Source organism: Dipodomys merriami, unplaced genomic scaffold (assembly GCF_024711535.1).
Source record: "Dipodomys merriami isolate MVZ:Mamm:240054 unplaced genomic scaffold, mDipMer1.0.p SCAF_11, whole genome shotgun sequence".
In the NCBI taxonomy this organism is placed as follows: domain Eukaryota; kingdom Metazoa; phylum Chordata; class Mammalia; order Rodentia; family Heteromyidae; genus Dipodomys; species Dipodomys merriami.
The window spans coordinates 49,842,900-49,862,080 of NW_027202382.1; the positions used below are offsets into that span (position 1 = coordinate 49,842,900).

Here is a 19,181-nt window from a genome sequence, read left to right on the forward strand (position 1 = left end):
AGTCCCTGAGTTCAAGCCACAGGACCCAAGGCATGAGCAACCCAGGGGAAGTACAGCTGAGCCCCGGACTTCAGGCCACAGGTCACCCTCCCCAGGGTCCTTCAGGTAAAGACCTCAGCATAACACACCACTTTTGTAGATGCTAACGTGGGAATGATAAAGATACACAGATACTGCATTGTTCTCAAGTTTTCTGTAAATCTAAAATTGCTCTAAAATAAGGTGTTTAATTTTAAAATATTCAAAACTATAAGGGAATGGGAAATCTGACAGCATCCTTGAGCTTATTAACTTTTATTGTAATATATATATAATGTGTGTGTGTGTGTGTGTGTATATATATATATATGTTGTTGTTGTTGTTAGGGGAGGGGGGCCTTGAACTCTGGGCCTGGGCGCTGTCCCTCAGCTCTTCAGCTCAAGGCTAGCGCTCTACCACTTGAGCCACAGCACCATTTCCGGCTTTTTCTGTGTATGTGGTGCTAAGCAATCAAACCCAGGGTCTCATGCATGCGAGGCAACACTCTACCACGGAGCTACCTTCCTAGCCCTGAAAAATATATAATACAAAGTTTTTAAAACAGCCCTAGTTCTTCCAAGAACCCCTTATCACCAGGCAGTAAGTTCTGTCAGCAAAGCCAGTCCCACATTCTCAGGATTCACCACATGGCTAAAAGCACAGAGCTAACATAAGCTAGAGAGAACCCTAATTGGCTCTCACCAGCTCCCAGATCATACCTGAGGGGCTCACAGCAGCTACAAGAGTCAACCAAAGAAGCCTTACCTGCACCCCCCCACCAGGGTCTCAGGATATTTCTTAAAGACTCCTTGAAAAACCACTGCTGGAAGCCGGAGGATGCTGGATGGGGCAGCTGCACGGGCAGAGGCTGTTTTGTACAGTGCAGTGTGACCTGTAACAAAAGCTTGGTCAAGTCAGAAGCCAGTGGCCACACCTATAATCCTAGCTACTCAACTGACTGAGATCTGAGAATTACAGTTCAAAGCCGGCCCAGGCACATAAATCTAAACGATTCATCTCCAATTAACCAGAAAAAGCCAGAACTGGAGGCATAACTCAAATGGAGTGTCAGCTGTGAGTGAAAAAACAAAAACAAAAACAAGTGAGAAGCCGAGTTCAAGTCGTAGTACTAGCAGAAGTAACAACATTGATCAGTCTCATGCCAAGAACCTGCAGTGCTCCTGGGAGTTGTCCAAGGGCTCCTAGCGACGCCACCTGGTCCTACTCGAATGGCCAGTGCACTTCCCAGGCATGCACATTCCACAGACATTCTCAATCATTGCAGCAATCCACAACAAAAGCAGGGCTGAGCCCCATCAGACCTAAACCATCACACCTGCTCTAACCTGTTGTTGAGAACCACAAGCCTGGCTAGCCATTCCAGTACTCCACCTTGGTCTCTGTCAAAGCTGTCAGTAGCCCCTTGCCAAAAGTGCATGTAAGGCAGACTTGCTCATAAGTGGGTGGAGCTGAGGACCAAACGTGGGCATAATGCTTACAAAAAAAACACCTCAAACAGCCCAGATGCCCCACAATAGATGTATAGATCAAAAAATAATAATAATAAAAATAAAAACAACCAGAATGAAAAGTAAGTCCATGAGCAAGAAGAAAATATTTGTAAAACACGTATTTGATAAAGAATGTGTATCCAAAGAATACGGAGAGCTCTTGAAATTTAAGAATGAAAGGATCTGTCAGATCCATGCAAGGGGACCACGCGGAGGCAGCCCGGCACAGGAGGAAGATTACTATGAAGTTTATTAGAGGACCCATATTTGCCTCAGGAGAGCGAGCGCACGGCAGCTCGGCCATCTAGTAGCAGCAGGGTCTGGGGATAGGAAGTGAGGCAGATGGGAGCTCAGGTGGGTCTGGGCGGAGAGAGGGAGGGGCCCCTCCTTCTTCTTGCTCTTGGACTTTTTATTCTGGTTGTTATTAACTTCAGTGAATTAGTTTTATTATTTTCTTTCACAAATCATACTTTGTGCCATTTCTATAAATCTTTGCATAACACATAAAATAAAGTAGCAGATTTTTCTCCTTTTTTTTTTTTTGGGGGGGGGTCTGGTTGTGGGGCCTGAGCTCTGGGCCTGGGCTTTGTCCCTCAGTTCTTCAGCTCAAGGCTAGCGCTCTACCACTTGAGCCACAGCACCACTTCCAGCTTTTTTTTTCTTTTTGCTTATGTGGTGCTGAGGAATGGAACCCAGGGCCTCATGCATGCAAGGCAAGCGCTCTACCACTGAGCCACCTTCCCAGCCCCTCCAATATTTTCTTTAAAACTTTTATACCCATCTAGGTTAAGGCGAGGTATGGATTCAGGTGTGTTTTTGCAGATGGATCTACTAGTCAGCTTTTCATTTTCAATAAGAATGTACGTGAGGCAGGTAGTTTTGTTTTGTTTTGTTTTGTTTTTTGGTCAGTTGTGGAGCTTGAACTCTGGGCCTGGACACTGAACTGTGCTCTTCAGCTCAGGGCTAGCACTCATCACTTGAGCCACAGCACCACTTCTGGTTTCCTGGTGGTTTATTGGAGATGAGAGTCTCACAGACTTTCCTGCCTGGGCTGGCTTTGAACCACGATCCTCAGATCTCAGCCTCATGAATAGCTAGGATGACAGGCGTGAGCCACCAGCACCCAGCTAGACAGGTAGCTTTATTTAAAAAAAAAAAAAAGTATGCTTCACTCACATTTTGGGGGCTGCAGTGAAGTTCCCCCACTTGTATCACATCAGGGCATGTGTGTCTGCTTATGCAATCTCCTTCCCTCTCCTTAAAGCCACCAATAATCAGTCCAGCGGACTTCCATCCCAACTACCTGATCTAATGTAATCACTTCCCCAAGGCCCTTCAACTCCATGGTGGATTAAGTTTCCACCCTCTTTTACTGTTTGGGGTTTGAATTAAAGGCCTCCCAGCTTGCTAGGCAGGCCCTGTAAAGCTGAACTAGACTTCCAGCCCTTTGATTATTGGCTATTTTGGAGACAGGGTCCTGTTTCCTACGGGTATGCTCTACCTATTTTACATTTCTCACCGTAGCGGTGATACAGGCACACATGACCTCTGGGCTGTCTCTCCTGTTCTAATGTAGGGAGACTAGTCCTGCAACTCCTAACTACAGTAACTCCCAACTACAGTAACTCCCCCGTATAACCTGATAAAAAAAAAGGGAGGCCACAGGGAATTAGGACAAAAGGCCTGTCGGCAAACTAAGGTGTTCTGGGGCAGTTTAAACAATTGTATGCCTCAGACACCCAATACTCAAGACCCGAGTACCTGGCTTTTGTCACTTTGGAGATAGAGACTCACTACTCATTTTGCCTAGGCTAGTCTCAGACTTGTCCTCCTCCTGCGTCTGTCTCCAAGCTGTGAGATCACAGACAGGCACCATAGCACCTAGCAGGTGAGGAGCTCTTATTGGGCACATTGTGTTCTGTAACACAGCTGGGGAACAGCAGACAGTGATTTGCTCTTGGCAGAAGGAGATAACCATGTAACATTCCCTCTGAGGCTGAGGGAACAATCCAGGAGAGGGAGCAGAAAGAATGTCAGGGCCGAATGAAGAGACAGGTGCTGGTGACTACACCAATAATCCTAGCTACTCAAGAACCTGAGATCTGAGAATTAAGATCCAGAGCCAGGACTGGGAAGGTGGCTCAGTGGTAGAGTGCTTGCCCTGCATGCATGAGGCCCTGGGTTCAATTCCTCAGCACCACATAAACAGAAAAAGCCAGAATTGCTGTGGCTCAAGTGGTAAAGGAAAGTCCATGAGACTCTTATCTCCAATTAATCACCAGAAAACCGGAAGTGGTGCTGTGGCTCAAGTGGTAGAGCACCTGTCTTGAGCTGAAGAGCTCAGGGATAGCACCCAGGTCCGAGTTCAAGCCCCACGACTGACAAAAAAAAAAAAGTGACAGTCATGGCCCACAGGGTCCCCCAACAAGGGCAGAAAACCAAGAGATCATAAAGATCAGATAACCAAAACAGAGAAAACAGAAAACCAAGTCAGAGAAAATAGAAAACAAATAACCAAGACAGAGAAAATAGAAAACAGATAACCAAGACAGAGCAAATAGAAAACATAACCAAGGCAAAGAAAATAGAAAACATAACCAAGGGCTGGGAAGGTGGCTCAGTGGTAGAGTACTTGCCTTGCATGCATGAGGCCCTGGGTTTGATTCCTCAGCACCACATAAGCAAAAAGAAAAAAGCCAGAAGTGGTGCTGTGGCTCAAGTGGTAGAGCGCTAGCCTTGAGCTGAAGAGCTGAGGGACAGCACCCAGGCCCAGAGTTCAGGCCCCACGACCGGACCCCCCCCCCAAAAAAAAAAAAAAAGAAAGAAAGAAAAAAAGAAAACATAACCAAGACAGAGAAAATAGAAAACAGATAACCAAGACAGAGAAAGTAGAGAGCAAAGAAAGTAGAGAGCAGAAAGCCAAGACAGAATTGTAGAAGCCGGGCGCCGGTGGCTCACACCTGTAATCCTAGCTACTCAGGAGGCCGAGATCTGAGGATTGCGATTCAAAGCCAGCCCCAGCAGGAAAGTCCATGAGACTCCAATAAACCACTAGAAAACCAGAAGTGGTGCTGTGGCTCAAGCGGTAGAGCACTCGCCTTGAGCTGAAGAGTGCAGGGACAAGCCCAGAGTTCAAGCCCCATGACCAACCCCCCCCTCCCGAAAAAAAGACAGAACAATAGAGAACAGAAAGCTAAGACAAATAAGAAAGAGAGAGAGAGAGAGAGAAGGAAAGGAAGGAGGGAGGCAGGGAGGCAGGGAGGCAGGGAGCAGAAAGCCAAAACAAAAAAGTAGAGAACAGATAACCAAGACAGAGAAAGAAGATCCTTGGAGCAGGGCCTACCAGAGGCTCAGAAAGTGGAAGCCAGTACCTCAAACAGCTGAAGTAACAGGAAAAGACACCTACAAAATGCCTGCAGCTGTACCTGCAGCCTAATAACAATCATCTTACTCACTACCCAGATTGCTTGGCTCACTGACTAATGTCTACTTGTCCTCCCATTGTTCTCCTTTCCCCAGAATTCAAGATTCGCACTTGTGCTGGAACACCATACTCCTCACCTCCAGACCCAGGGAGGGAGGGAGCCTTACTCAACAACACTGAGCAGGTGGGAAACACCGGAAAGCCCCAAACTCCTGCCTTTCATTTACTGATACTGGTGGCTTACACTTGTAATGCCAGCCACTCAGGAGACTTGAGATCTGAAGATCATGGCTTGAAGCCAGCCTAGGCAGAAAGTTCTTCAAGATTCTTACCTCCCATTAACCCAGCAAAAAAGCCAGAACTGGAGGCATGGCTCAAGCAGTAAAGTTCCAACCTTGAGTAAAAAACATCTCAGTGAGAGCTCAAAGCCCTGAATTCAAACCAAACTCCAGTGTTCATGTTGCCACATGTATTTTCTCTCTCTCTCTCTCTCTCTCTCTCTCTCTCTCTCTCTCTCTCTCTCTCTCTCTCTCTCTCTCTCTCTCTCTCTCTCTCTCTCTCTCTCTCTCTCTCTCTCTCTTCCCTATCTATCTAAAAATCTATATTCCTCCATGGAACAAGTTTGTTTTTTCTCAGTTGTGGGGCTTGCACTCAGGGCCTGGGCACTGTCCCTGAGCTTCTTTTGCTCAAGGCTAGCACTCTACTGCTTGAGCGCTTCCAGCTTTTTCTGTGTATGTAGTGCTGAGGAATCAAACCCAGGACTTCATGCATGCTAGACAAGCGCTCTACCACTGAGCCATATTCCCAGTCCAAAAGTCAATTTTTGATAATGCCAACACAGGCCAACCCCTAGATCTACACCTCAACCTCAGCAGGCTAGTAAAGACCCTCTTCCCTAGGCCAGCAACTGCAGGCTCACCTCCACGGAAGATAAAGCTGGCATGTCTGAACACTAGAACATCCATTCTAAATAAGGCACTGTCAGACCCTTTCCCTGTTCCAGGACAAGGCTACCATTGCAGGCTATTAGCCAGTTCTTCTCTGGGAAGCTATAGTTAAAAAAAAAAAAAAAGCCTACACAGACCTCCAACCCTAAGAAAGAAGCCAACTTCTTGTCCTGTCTTCTGAAGAGGTCCCTAGTTGACAACCCTGACCATACACGTGAGGCTTGTGCCCAACTTTTAAGTTTTTTCTCTTTATAACTAATGGATAACTAACTGAAATAACTACAAATTGAGTCATTTCCAGCAACTGTCTTGTGCCTCCCCAAGTCAGCACCCAAACTGCCACCAACCTTGACTGCAGAGCAAGCAGGAGGGCCACAGTCAACCCTCACATCACCTGTTTTTGTAAACAGTCTTACTGGTACACAGTCACAGTCATTTGTATATTGCCAATGAACTGTGTGGCTCATAAAGCCAAAATATTCACCACTAGGCCTCTTAGAGGTAAGGTAGGCTGGCCTCTGTTCTTCCAGCATGTGCGAGCAGCTTGGAGTTGAACTCCTGTGTGTGGAATTACACAGTAAAAGCCCCCGTGCCTGGCTGCTAGAGCTGCACTGCACCATGAGATGCAGCTGCACATAGCTCCACTTGCACACAAACGGATTGCTAGGGACAGGAGAGCCCCTGATCTGAAAGAAAAGACCCAAAATCTACAGAGAAGAGAAATTCAGAAGGGCTGGAGACATGTTAGGGAGGAACAGAAAAATTCATCTTACTTCACCCATGAAGTAAGGAGGACAAGGATAGGATGTGGTTAATGGTAAAGCACTTGCCTATCAAGTGCCACATCCTGGGTTCAATACCCAGTACCAAAAAAGAAAAAAAAACCTGCTGCAAACGTGGCTTACTGGTAGAGTGCTTGCCTAGCATGCATGAGCCTGAATTCCATTCCTCAGTACCACATAAAAAGAAAAAGGCAGAAGTGGCACTGTGACTCAAGTGGTAGAATGCTAGCCTTGAGCAAAAGAAGCTCAGGGACAGTGCTCAGGCCCTGCGTTCAAGCCCCAGGACTGCAAAAAAAAAAAAAAAAAAAAAAAAAAGAAAGAAAGAAAGAAAAAAAGGAAAAAAAATCCAATGGGAGTCTCAGAAAATGAAGTTTAAGATGGGTGCCGATGACTTATGCCTGTCATCCTAGTTTTTGACAAAAATAAAAGAAAATGTCATGAACCCAGAACCACAGAGGTGGATGACAGTGTTCCTCTCTTCCAGGCTCCATACAAGATTCTACACAAAAGCCAGCGCTGGTGGCTCACGCCTGTAATCCTAGCTACTCAGGAGGCTGAGATCTGAGGATCGCGGTTCAAAGCCAGCCCGGGCAGAAGAGACCGTGAGACTCCTATCTCCAATAAACCACCAGATAAACCGGAAGTGGCGCTGTAGCTCAAGTGGTAGAGCGCTCGCCTTGAGCTGAAGAGCTGAGGGACAGCGCCCAGGCCCAGAGTTCAAGCCCCACGACCGACAAAAAAAAAAAAAAAAAAAAAAAAAAAAAAAAAGATTCTACACAAAGCCTCTGGATTTGGGGTCCAGTCTGCCTCATGACATTCTATTGTCTAATTATCCCAGAGACATTGTAATACAGCCTAGAAAAGCCACAGTAAAAGCCAAAAGCAGCACTTTGGCAGGGAGGTTACAAATTTGAGCTCAGCCTGGACTATCCAGATGTCTGGCAGCTTAAGATACATTGTTGAAACTGTTCCCATGGATGCTGGCTTGGCCACTGCAGTCAAGGTGAGTGCCAGACCCTCAAGGCACTGCGGAGAACTTGACTTTAATTTTAGAGATAAGGTGTTCAAGCAAGACAGAGAAAACAAGGCCACTGGGGCTGACCAAGGAGCAGCCAGGGGCTGCTGCAGGCATGGGTACTCACAGTGATGTGTCCAGCATGCTGAGGAGCTATGGACGCTGTCACCTGCCAGGGCCTCCTTGACTACCACCTCAGTGCCGTCCTGTGTAATGCAATCAACCATCAGTCCGGGAGAGACATCTACCAGGCTGGTGGGGAAGGCCAGCCATCCCCGGGTACAGCTGAACACAGCCCTCTCCTCCATCAATAGAGGGCACACCTCAGGTGAAATGCAAGGCAGGGGACTAGCTAAATCAGAATTAAAGATGCAATAGCTGAAAGAAGAGAAGGGGAAAAAACTAGGAAGCCAAGAGAAATGATGACCCCTACCTGTGGGGAGGAGGGAGAAAGGGAGGCAGAGAAGGAAAAGGAAAGAGAAGCCCTGCCCAAGACAGCCACAGTCACAACACCTCAGCTCTATCATCCTTCTGTGTTGGGCAAGTTTTCAAGCAAATGTTTATAAGATCTAAACTGCAGATTTTTTTGTCAGTCCTGGAGCTTGAACTCTGTCTGGGTGCTGTCCCTGAGCTTTTGTGCTCAAGGCTAGCGCTCCACCACTAGAGCCACAACTAAATTGCTGTAGTGTATTGGGGATAAGAGTCTCACATACTTTCCTGCCCGGGGTTGGCTTCCATAGTCCTCAGACCTGTTTCCTGAGTGGCTAGGATGATAGACATGAGCCACTGGCACCAGATAAAAATTACAGAATTTTAACATAACTTTTCACTAGGCAAAATAAGAAAGTAAACAACAAATTTTGGTGATTTACTGTAGAAACTTCATCTCAACTCAAACCAGGAAAATTCATTTTGAACCTGTCTGGGTCTCGTCACCATCCATGAGCCACGCCTACTCAATTCAAAGGCCAGAGAGAAGGGATTCCAGCTCCTTTGGTTGGTTTCTTTCCTTTGAACCTGACCAGGAGTCAGGAGTCTCTCTTACCAGCAGAGTGGCCATGTGACTTTAGAAACTACTTGCTCTGACCTTTCAAGACCAGATGGATTAACGTGTACGTGTGTGTGTGTGTGTGTGTGTGTGTGTGTGTGTTGCTGGGCCTGGGTGCTGTCCCTGAGTTTTTGTGCTCAAAGCTAGTGTTCCACCACTTGAGCCACAGCTCCACTTCCAGCTTCTTTTTTCTTTTTTGGTGGTTAGTTGGAGAAAAGAGTCTCACAGACTTTCTTGCTCGGCCTGGCTTCAAACTGCAATGCTCAGATCTCAGCCTCTGAATAACTAGGATTACAGGTGTGAGCCACCTGCAAGCACCCAGTTAAAAGTCCTTTTTCTGTTCTATCAAGCATAGCCACAGACTAAGCTACCAACATGAGAATCAACAATTCCACCCCAGATAACACCTTGGGTCTAGAAACCTGGAAAGATAATGCTGGAATTAGCTGTGTACACTGCCCACTCATAAGATTAGGGCATGCAGGAACTTCTGAGGCTTCAGTGTCTGGGGAGACTATGACACAAGCATTAAATATCTGCTCTAAATACTAATATAAGGTAGGAAGCCTAGGTCATACACCACCAGTCAAATAAACTGATACCACTGTTGCAGAAAGCAACACAACACCAAGAAGAGCCTGGGAGATTTGAATTCAGCAGTCATATCCCTGAAGTTGAAACCCAAAGTATATAACTTAATACAAGCAAGAAACAAGACCTAGTAGCTCAGGCCTGTAATCCTTGCTACTTAAGAGGCTGAGATCTGAGGATCATGATTTGAAGCCAGCCTGGGTAGGAAAGTTAGAAAAATTGAAGTGGTGCTGTGGCTCAAAGTGGTGGAGCACTAGCCCTGAGTGAAAGACCTCAGAGACAGTGCCCAGACCCAGAGTTCAAACCCCATGATCAACCAAAAACAACAACAAGATGTAAGTATTACTACCAAGCCACTTAAATAATAGGTACACGTGTACATAACAGTAAATGATAATGTACCATAATCAAAGTAGCAACTGTGCTTAAATAAGAGGATGAGAGTGTGTCTTTTTCCCTAAGGATCTAAAATTCTGCACTAACTTTTGGGTTTTTTTTTGGGGGGGGGGGGTGGGCATTGTCGCTGAGCTTTTGTGCTCGAGGCTAGTACTCTATCATTTTGCGCCACAGCATCATTTCTGGTATTTTGATAGTTAATTGGAGATAAAAGTCTCACAGAGCCGGGTGCCTGTAGCTCAAGCCTGTAATTCCAGCTACTTAGGAGGCTGAGATCTGAGGATCATGGTTCAAAGCCAGCCCAAGAAGGAAAATTCATGAGACTCTTTTTTTTTGGGGGGGGGGTCCGGTCATGGGGCCTGAATTCTGGGCCTGGGCGCTGTCCCTCAGCTCTTCAGCTCAAGGCTAGCGCTCTACCACTTGAGCCATAGCACCACTTCCAGCTTTTTTCTTTTTTTTTTTTTTTTTGGGTCCGGTCATGGGGCCTGAACTCTGGGCCTGGGCGCTGTCCCTCAGCTCTTCAGCTCAAGGCTAGCGCTCTACCACTATGAGCCACAGCGCCACTTCCGGCTTTTTTCTTTTTTCTTATGTGGTGCTGAGGAATCGAACCCAGGGCCTCGAGCATGCAAGGCAAGCGCTCTACCACTGAGCCACCTTCCCAGCCCCAAGACTCTTGTTTTTTGTTTGGGTCTGGTCGTGCAGCCTGAACTCTGGGCCTGGGCACTGTCCCTCAGGTCTTCAGCTCAAGGTTAGCGCTCTACCACTTGAGCCACAGCGCCACTTCCGGCTTTTTTCTTTTGGCTTATGTGGTGCTGAGGAATCGAACCTAGGGTCTCAGGCATGCAAGGCAAGCACTCTACCACTGAGCCACCTTCCCAGCCCAAGACTCTTATCTCTAATAAACTACTCAGAAAAAGCCAGAAGTGGCTCTGTGGCTTAAGAGCTAGCCTTGAGCACAGAGAGCCTCAGGGACAGGGCACAGGCCCTGAGTTCAAGACCCAGGACTAGCAAAATAAATAAGAGAAGAAGGCGAAGGAGAAGGAGAAGGAGAAGGAGAAGGAGAAGGAGAAGGAGAAGGAGAAGGAGAAGGGGAAGGGGAAGGGGAAGGGAAAGGGGAAGGGGAAGGGGAAAGGGAAGAAGAGGAAGAAAAGAGGAAGAGGAAGAGGAAAAGAAAGAAGAAGAAGGAGGAGAAGGAGGAGAAGGAGGAGAAGGAGGAGAAGAAGAAGAAGAAGAAGAAGAAGAAGAAGAAGAAGAAGAAGAAGAAGAAGAAGAAGAAGAAGAAGAAGAAGAAGAAGAAGAAGAAGAAGAAGAAGAAGAAGAAGAAGAAGAAGAAGAGGAAGAAGAAGAAGAGGAAGAAGAAGAAGAGGAAGAAGAAGAAGAAGAAGAAGAAGGCCTTTCTTGGCCTCCTGAATAGTTAGGATTATAGGTATGAACCACAGGAGCCCAGCTGTACTGTTTTTTTGTTTGTTTGTTTGTTTTGTTTTTGTTTTTGTCGGTTGTGGGGCTTGAACTCTGGGCTTGGGCGCTGTCCCTCAGCTCTTCAGCTCAAGGCGAGTGATCTACTGCTTGAACTATAGCATGACTTCCAGTTTTCTGGTGGTTTACTGGAGATAAGACTTTCACAAACTTTCCTGCCTGGGCTGGCTTCAAACCATGATCCTCAGATCCCAGTCTCCTGAGCAGCTAGTAGTGAGCCACCAGTACCCAGCTCCAGTTGTACTCTCTCTCCCTTCTTCCTCCCCTGCCTACTACCCCAGTCCTGGGACTTAAATTCAGGGCCTGGGCACTGTCCCTGAGCCTCTCTGTGCTCAAGGCTAGCACTCTACCACTTGAGCCACAGCACCAATCCCAGCTTTTTCTGTTTATGTGGAACTCAGGAATCAAACCCAGGGCTTCATGCGTGCTAGGCAAATACTCTACCACTAAGTCACTTTCCCAGCCCTAACTTTTTCCCAGTACTAACTTTTTGATGGAAACTGTTCCAAGTTTTAAGATAACAGGTAGATAAGTAAAAACACAGTAGCCTCAGTCTCTTTCTGAAGTTCCGCAGCCCTGACTCACAGTACCCTGGATGCAGACCTCCAGCCGTCCATCCTGTACAATATAAATGCTGGTATCCTGGCTGAAAGACATGCTCTTCCTCATGCAGCTGAAAAAAGACCATGTGTTTGCAAAGTTCCAGGAAGAGTCGCTTCTCAAAGTGGCCCAGAACTCTGAAACAAGCAGAATGCACTGTGGGACACATTCCGAGGGAAGACAGGGTAAGAGCAGCCTTAGGAAAAGCCTTGCAGGGACTCAAGCCTCATCCCCACCATGCCGTGGCCAAAGCTGAAGATCCATCTGCCAAACTGGGTTGTTAATATCTGGGCCAGTATAGCATATGCCCATTATTTCAGAAGTCTGAGAAAGGAAGATCTGAACCCCAGGCAAGCCTGGGCAGCATAGTGAGTTCAAACTGGGCAACATACAAAGACCCTGTCCCCCCAAAAAAATTCAGGGCTGGGAATGTGGCTTAGTGGTAGAGTGCTTGCCTAGCATGCATGGAGCCCTGGGTTCCATTCCTCAATACTACATAAGCAGAAAAGGCCGGAAGTGGCGCTGTGGCTCAAGTGCTGGAACGCTGGCCCTGAGCTGAAGAGCTGAGAGACAGCGCCCAGGCCCAGAGTTCAGGCCCCACAACTGACAAAGAAAGACAAAACAAATCAACCACCACCATACACACAAAAGAAATAATAAAATGGAACAGGTGAAGAGGGGAGCAGACACAAAGCCACACTGACCCACAAGCATCTTAACTGTGCAAGGCACCCATTCTACTGGCGAAGCTAGGCACTGCACTACAATGATGGTGCTAAGCATCCCGCTACCACTGACCACACTAACACACGACCAGCAGTTCTGAGGCAGAAAAGAGACAGGTTTGCCAACTACCACCTGACATTGACAGCCCAACCAAGCACGGCCAGCGAGAGGCCTGTGAAGGCCTCCGCCCTAGGCCCCATGAGGACCCAGGGCCACTCCTGCGGGGCCTGCAGGCCCATCTTCTCTCTTACTGGCATTTTTCAACATGTACAATACTTCTGATGGCAAATGAGAATTATTCACATCAAACTCTGTGAGATCAGCCTCCAATAGGGAGGTGGGGGCTCTTGGGCTGCAAGGTAGGGTACTCCTTCTTGAAACGGAGGAGCCTATGAAACAGAGACACATTCAACTTGAGCAAAAGCCCAGGGGTCTACAACCAGTGCCCTGAGTTCTCTAAAGCTCTGGGCAGCTTCATGTTTGCTGTAGCCTGAGGAGGAAGAGTATGGGCAGTGTGAGAATCCATGTGTCTGAGGAGGGGGGTCTGGGCGGTGTGAGAATCTCCTGACCTCACAGTACCCACTCCCAATACTTCTTGGTCCTCTTCCTGTAGCGCTGCCGGGTGCAGTGTATTCCCAGCCAGTCACCTGAGGAGCCAAAGGAGAGGATAAGCTGCTGACCTGGGGACCAGAACTCCCCGCCCCCAGCCTGCCCACAGGCTTCCACTGCCTGGTAGCAGCCGGAGGGTGACTGTGCCAACACCCGCTTGGCTGCTTGCTGACTAGGACACAGACACCACAGGGAACACCAGTGTGGACACGGCGTAGCACACAGCCCCACACCCCACAGGACCAGCCTCCTTGTCTCAAAGGAGACAGCCTTCAGAGTTTGTGGCTCCATGCCTGCTGTTTCTGCAAACCTGGAACCCTTTAGGACACAGCTGGCCATAGGCAAATGAGTTCAGCTCAGCCTGCTCATTACCAGATGGGGCTCATTAAACTCTAATTCTTGAACCTCAGTGCAAGGTAAATCAGGATCTGTGTTCTTTTGGTTTTGGGTCTGGGTTTTGTGGGGTTTTTGTCAGTTATGAGGCTTACATTCAGAGCCTGGGCGCTGTCCCTGAGCTTTTTTGCTCAAGGCGAGCTCTCTACCACTTGAGCCACAGCACACTTCCAGTTTTCTGGTGGTTAATTGGAGACAAGACTCTCAGAGACTTTTTCTGAGTGGGCTAGCTCCAAACTGTGAGCCTCAGTTCTCAACCTCCTGAGTAGTTAGGTTATAGGCATGAGCTACCAATGCCAGGCTAGGATCTGTGTTTTGAAGGTTCCAGAACTACCATAGGTACTGAAAAGTGGGCCACACAGCTTTCACTGAAGGGTTCATTAGTGAATTGCAGCCCCCTGAGCCCCAGAGGACTAGTCTCCTTCTATAGATCAACCTCAGGAATCCTGATAGAGGCTCTATGAATCCCCACCTTGTCCACAGAAAAGAGCAGCCATCTGTCCTCTTTTCTTGTTTTTTTGTTGTTTTGTTTTTGCCAGTCCTGGGATTTAAACTCAGGACCTAGGCACTCTGTGTGTGTGTGGTATTGGGGAATGGAACCGAGGGCTTCACGCATGCTAGGCAAGCACCCTACTGCTGAGCCACACTCCCAGCCCCTCTTTTCTTGTTAACACACACAACTGTACTTCAGAGAGCCCAGGGACCTTATGTCCTGGCACTTGTGGAAGCAGGCTCAACTACTTCAAGCCAGATGTCCACCCCTCCTGATGTCATTCTGTACCATGTCCTCCTCAAACTGACCTTCAGGCCAGCGGTGCTTGGCTGGGGGAGACTGGTAACACTCAGCATGCCTTACAAACAGCCCCCAAATCCTGCACCCAGAGGCAGGGGCCATGGAGCCAGAGGAGGAGTCGCTGCAGAGACCAGGGGCTCGGAAGCCTGGCAAACACCATGTCCCCATCCCTAGAGGCCAGCTCAGGAGCCTGACCACAACCTGCGTGTGTGTTATCTTCCTCGTGATCTTCCAACCATAGAACATCACCTTGTCCCTCTTCCGAAACCTGTACTGAGAGGTGGGCTGGGCTCGTCCTGTGCCGAGGACACTGTGAGGTGACAGAGGTCTGTGAGCTCAGCCCTGAGTGGAGGCTGGAGCTAAAGTGAAGCGCAAGGTTCTGAGTTCCATCCCCAGCACTGCAAATGAGTAAGTGAAGTGCAGCACTGGCCAGGTCATGGAAAGGCAGTACAATAAGCTGGGTTCTTGCTTGACTCATCTCAGAAGAGGGAGGAATCTCTCTCACACGGTGTCCCAGCTTAGGACAATGGGACAGAAAAGCTATGGACAGACTGAGAACCTCAGTCTAAACCCAGACAGGCCACCAGGTTCCAACAAACCCAGATGCCTTGAGGGCAGACATCAGGAGCTAAAAACACTGTGCAGGACACACATACAAACATCCTTCTCCCTAGGGTCTAGAACTAGATACTCACAGACTCTGTCAACCTCTGTACACAGAAGATAGCAATGCCAACAAAGGCCAGTGCCAGGAGGGCTCCAACTGCAATCCCCATAAGCTAGAAGGACACAAGGCAGTGCACCTGTCAGCCAAGCCACTACAACCTCCAGCCCACCTGGGTCCTCCCTAGAAAGCCCTCGTTTTGTTACCATTGTGGACTGTGAGTGCTCTTCCAGAAACTGCAGCCCCCAGGAACACAGGGTGGTGCCCAGACAGAAGCCAGCCTAAGAAAAGAGCAGTAGGGTCTGGGAAGGTGGCTCAGTGGTAGAGCGCTTGCCTTGCATGCATGAGGCCCTGGGTTCGATTCCTCAGCACCACATAACCAGAAAAAATAAAAATAAAAAAAAAGCCGCAAGTGGCGCTGTAAAAAAAAAAAAAAAAAAAAGAAAAGAGCAGTAGTTGGGCAGGCTACTAGTCTGGCTTCCCAGACGGGCTTTGGTCAGGGTAAAAGGGCTAAGGAAGGTAAGGAAGATGTCAGCGATGCTGGAAATTCCAGAGAAGCAATCTTTATATGTCACTAATTTCCTCCGTCCCACTGCAAAACACTAAGGTCCTCGGTCCCTCTGCAAGATGCAGAGAGCAACCTTCCTTATTCAAGCACTGGGATGCTCAGTTACTGTGAACAAACACCCTGCATCACACTAACACACCTCAATACTGGAGCTGCAAGCCTTAACCACCAAGGAGTCCACAGCCATCTCTTTTTTTGGGGGGGAGGGGGTTCCGGTCGTGGGCCTGAACTCTGGGCCTGGGCGCTGTCCCTCAGCTCGTCAGCTCAAGGCTAGCACGCTACCACTTGAGCCACAGAGCCACTTCCGGCTTTTTTCTTTTTGCCTCAGGCATGCAAGGCAAGCGCTCTACCACTGAGCCACCTTCCCAGCCCCGCACAGCCATCTCTTGATATCTCCTGAACTGGGACCAAGACTCCAAGTTCCATGTGGGCCCACCAAACAGTTATAGGCAGAAACCCTGAGAGTCTGTGAGGCTCCCTAGGCCTGCATTCAGTTAATCCCAGCCACTTGGAAAGAAGCAGGAGGATCACTTGAGCCCAAGAACTGAAGGCCAGCCTGCACCACACAGCAAGACTCAGTCTCAAAAAGTAAAAAAAATCAGCCAAGTGCCAGTGGCTCACACCTATAATCCTAACAACTGTGACCCTTAGTCAAAGCTAGTCAAGGCAGGGAAGTCCATGAGACTCTTATCTCCAATTAACTGCCAAAAAGCCAGAAGTGGAGCTGTGGCTCAAGTGGTTATAGTGTGACCTTGAGAGAAAAAAAAGCTCAGGGGCAGTGTACCAGCTCCTGAGTTCAAGTTCAAGCCCCAGTACCAACACACACACACACACACACACACACACAAGCAAAAAAGAAAAAAGAAACCACAAGGGAGAAAACGTCTGTATTTTGAAAACATCCCATACCAATAGTGCAAATGCCATAGAAGAAACATCAGAGAAGTCTGCCTGCGCCATTGTTCCAAAGAGGGCACCGCAGCTCTTCAGAAGTCCATGGACCAGACAGGAGGGATGTCTGTGACTTTAACTAATGATACCATCCTGCGAACCCTCACCCGTGAACTGTGTTGTCAACAAAGCCATCGTGCAAGGCCTGGACTTGTTGCTTCAGAACTGAGGCACCCAGCCTCCCTCTCGTTCTGTCTGCCTCAGCTCTCAAGCAGTTTGCACGTGCACACTCCAACCACACCTTCCATTAACCAAGTGGCCCCTGTCCCTGGCAGTCCTATGACCTCTACTTCTGTCCTTGACGGCAGGCTCCTCAGCGTGTCTAGCTGTTCGCTGCTGTCTTAATGGATCAACTTTTCTGTTTGAGATGTGGCTACAGTGTTGGACTGCAAGGAAGAACCTAAGCAAAGCAAGCAGAGTCCCAAGGGGACATGGGAAGTAACCATCGCGACTCTAAGGGAAAAAAAGCAGCTTCAATGCCCACAGCCCCACTCCGCTGCGCACCCTGAGAACTGACGGCGGCTGCGCAGCGACCAGTCAGCGCTCTGACAGAGGAGATCCCGCTGTGCCTCCCCACGGGGACCACGGGGGGGGGCGGCCCGCGGCGGGGATCCACGGAGGCCACGGGGACCACGGGGGGGGCGGCCCGCGGCGGGGATCCACGGAGGCCACGGGGACCACGGGGGGGGCGGCCCGCGGCGGGGACCCACGCGGGCCGGGGAGGGGGCGCGGCGGGAGGCCCGTCGGGGCTGGAGGACGAGGAGCCCGACCCCGGGGCCGCTCCGCCGCGCGGCGCGCCACCTGGGGCGGAGGCCGGCCTGGAGAACGCCGGGAGGCGTGGCCGCGTCCGCGGGGAGGGCGGCGCGGGGCGTGGCCGCGTCCGCGGGGAGGGCGGCGCGGGGTGTGGCCGCCTCTGCGGGGAGGGCGGCGCGGGGTGTGGCCGCCTCTGCGGGGAGGGCGGCGCGGGGCGTGGCCGCGTCCGCGGGGAGGGCGGCGCGGGGCGTGGCCGCGTCCGCGGGGAGGGCGGCGCGGGGCGTGGCCGCGTCCGCGGGGAGGGCGTGGCCGCCCGGAGGACCAGAGCCGGAAGGTCGCGCAGGGGGCGTGGCTGTCCGGTGGCGGTCCCAGCCCTTCGAGGACGGAGCTGCGGTGAGCGCCTGGGCCGAGCAGGGGTGGGTGTGCGGGGACCAGAAAAGAGCTTTGGGGCGCGGGCTACGCCGGGCGCGGTGCAGAAGGCGGGCTCCGACGGGGCCGCGGGGCAGGATCGGAAGCGGTGCTGCGCGGGACGGCCGAAGGCGCAGCTGTCGCGCATGTCGTGGCGCGGGTGAGCAGAGGCCGTCAGGCCGGAGCCGGCCAGGCCGCGGCGCCCGCCGAGGCTCAGGGCGGGGCCCCCTCGGGCTCCAGCCAGCCGTCCCGCTGCCCACGTTCCTGACGCCCCGCCCCTCGTCCTGGAGCTGTCCACGCATTGGCTGAGGTTGTGCGTCGGGAGTGGCGGGAGCCAATCGGAGCGGCTCTTGCTTCTCAGGGGCCGTACGGCCTTCCGCCGGAAGTGCGCCGGGGTCGCCGTGCGGTCGCGGAGTGGCGAGTGGCGCGGAGCTCAGTCTCGGCGCTCGAGCCGCCCCGAGCCGAGAGGGGATGCCGGGCTGCGGGCCGAGCTAGACCCACTGCCCGGGTCAGGCCGCTCCTCGCGGGGCCGCTTCCGCCCCGGCCCTCGCTGGCCGCCTGAAAGCCGTCCCCTCCCGCAGGGCGCAGCATGGGCTTCCTGACGGCGGTGACGCAGGGCCTGGTGCGCGGCGCCGACCGGATGAGCCGGTGGACCAGCAAGCGCGGGCCGCGCACCTTCTACAAGAGCCGGGGCGCCAAGAGAACCGGCGTCCTCGCCCCCGGCCGCAAGTTCGTGCAGATCAAGGAGATGGTCCCAGAGTTCGTGGTTCCAGACCTGACTGGCTTCAAGCTCAAGCCCTACGTGAATTACCGCACTCCCGCAGGCACGGAGACGCCGCTGACTGCCAGAGCGCTCTTCCTGGAAGCCGTTGCACCTGCTATCGAAAAGGACTTTAAAAAAGGCGCTTTCGACCCCGACCGCCTTGAGAAGTATGGCTTCGAGCCCACCCAGGAAGGCAAACTCTTCCAGCTGTATCCCAAGAATTTCCCACGCTAGAAAGCAGTGTCCACAGGCTTCTCAGCCGGAGCCCATACTAACCCAACCTCAGATCACCACTCTCTGGGGAGGTATGGGGAAGCGTCTTCATGCGTGTCTATTAAAGGCCTTTGTTACCCTGTACAGTGCGTTTGGAATATGGTCGTTGAACGTGTGGCACGAGGCTGGGCGTAGTGGCACACACCTGTAATCTCTTAGAAGGCATACGTAGGAAGATGGAAGTCTGAATCGGATAAGGACCAAAGTGTGAAACCCTATTCAGAAAATAACGAAAGCAAAAAAGGGCTTGAGTGTGGCTCAAGTGGCAAAGCACTTACCCAGCATGCGGAAGTCACATAAGGTCTGGACACAGCACTCAGCTCACACATAACCCAGACAGTCAATCCGGTGGGACACGGGTGGCTCACTCCTGTAATCCTAGCTACTCAGAAGCCTGAGATCTGAGGATCACGGTTCAAAGCCAGCCAAGCAGGAAAGTCCAGAAGTGGTGCTGGCACCAGGACTGGCAAA

The 19,181-nt window shown here is 50.7% G+C and overlaps 2 protein-coding genes across 2 annotated transcripts in view; one reads left to right on the top strand and one right to left on the bottom strand.

Annotated features, from left to right (window-relative positions):
• The window catches only part of Pnpla7 (patatin like phospholipase domain containing 7), a 62,347-nt gene extending 45,825 nt beyond the window's left edge, over nt 1-16,522 (bottom strand). Inside the window, 11 exon segments of the mRNA XM_070005250.1 lie at nt 792-923; nt 7,841-7,904; nt 11,795-11,852; nt 11,854-11,950; nt 12,790-12,878; nt 12,880-12,924; nt 13,119-13,312; nt 14,319-14,626; nt 15,022-15,109; nt 15,201-15,275; nt 16,472-16,522. Coding sequence (XP_069861351.1) covers nt 792-923; nt 7,841-7,904; nt 11,795-11,852; nt 11,854-11,950; nt 12,790-12,878; nt 12,880-12,924; nt 13,119-13,312; nt 14,319-14,626; nt 15,022-15,109; nt 15,201-15,275; nt 16,472-16,522 — 1,201 coding nt within the window.
• Nucleotides 16,523-17,570: 1,048 nt separating this feature from the next.
• On the top strand, nt 17,571-18,794 carry Mrpl41 (mitochondrial ribosomal protein L41). The gene is made up of 2 exons (XM_070015197.1): nt 17,571-17,659; nt 18,256-18,794. Exon 2 carries the CDS (start codon nt 18,264-18,266, stop codon nt 18,669-18,671), a length of 408 nt encoding a protein of 135 aa, XP_069871298.1. The 5' UTR covers nt 17,571-17,659; nt 18,256-18,263; the 3' UTR covers nt 18,672-18,794.
• The last annotated feature ends 387 nt before the right edge of the window (nt 18,795-19,181 follow it).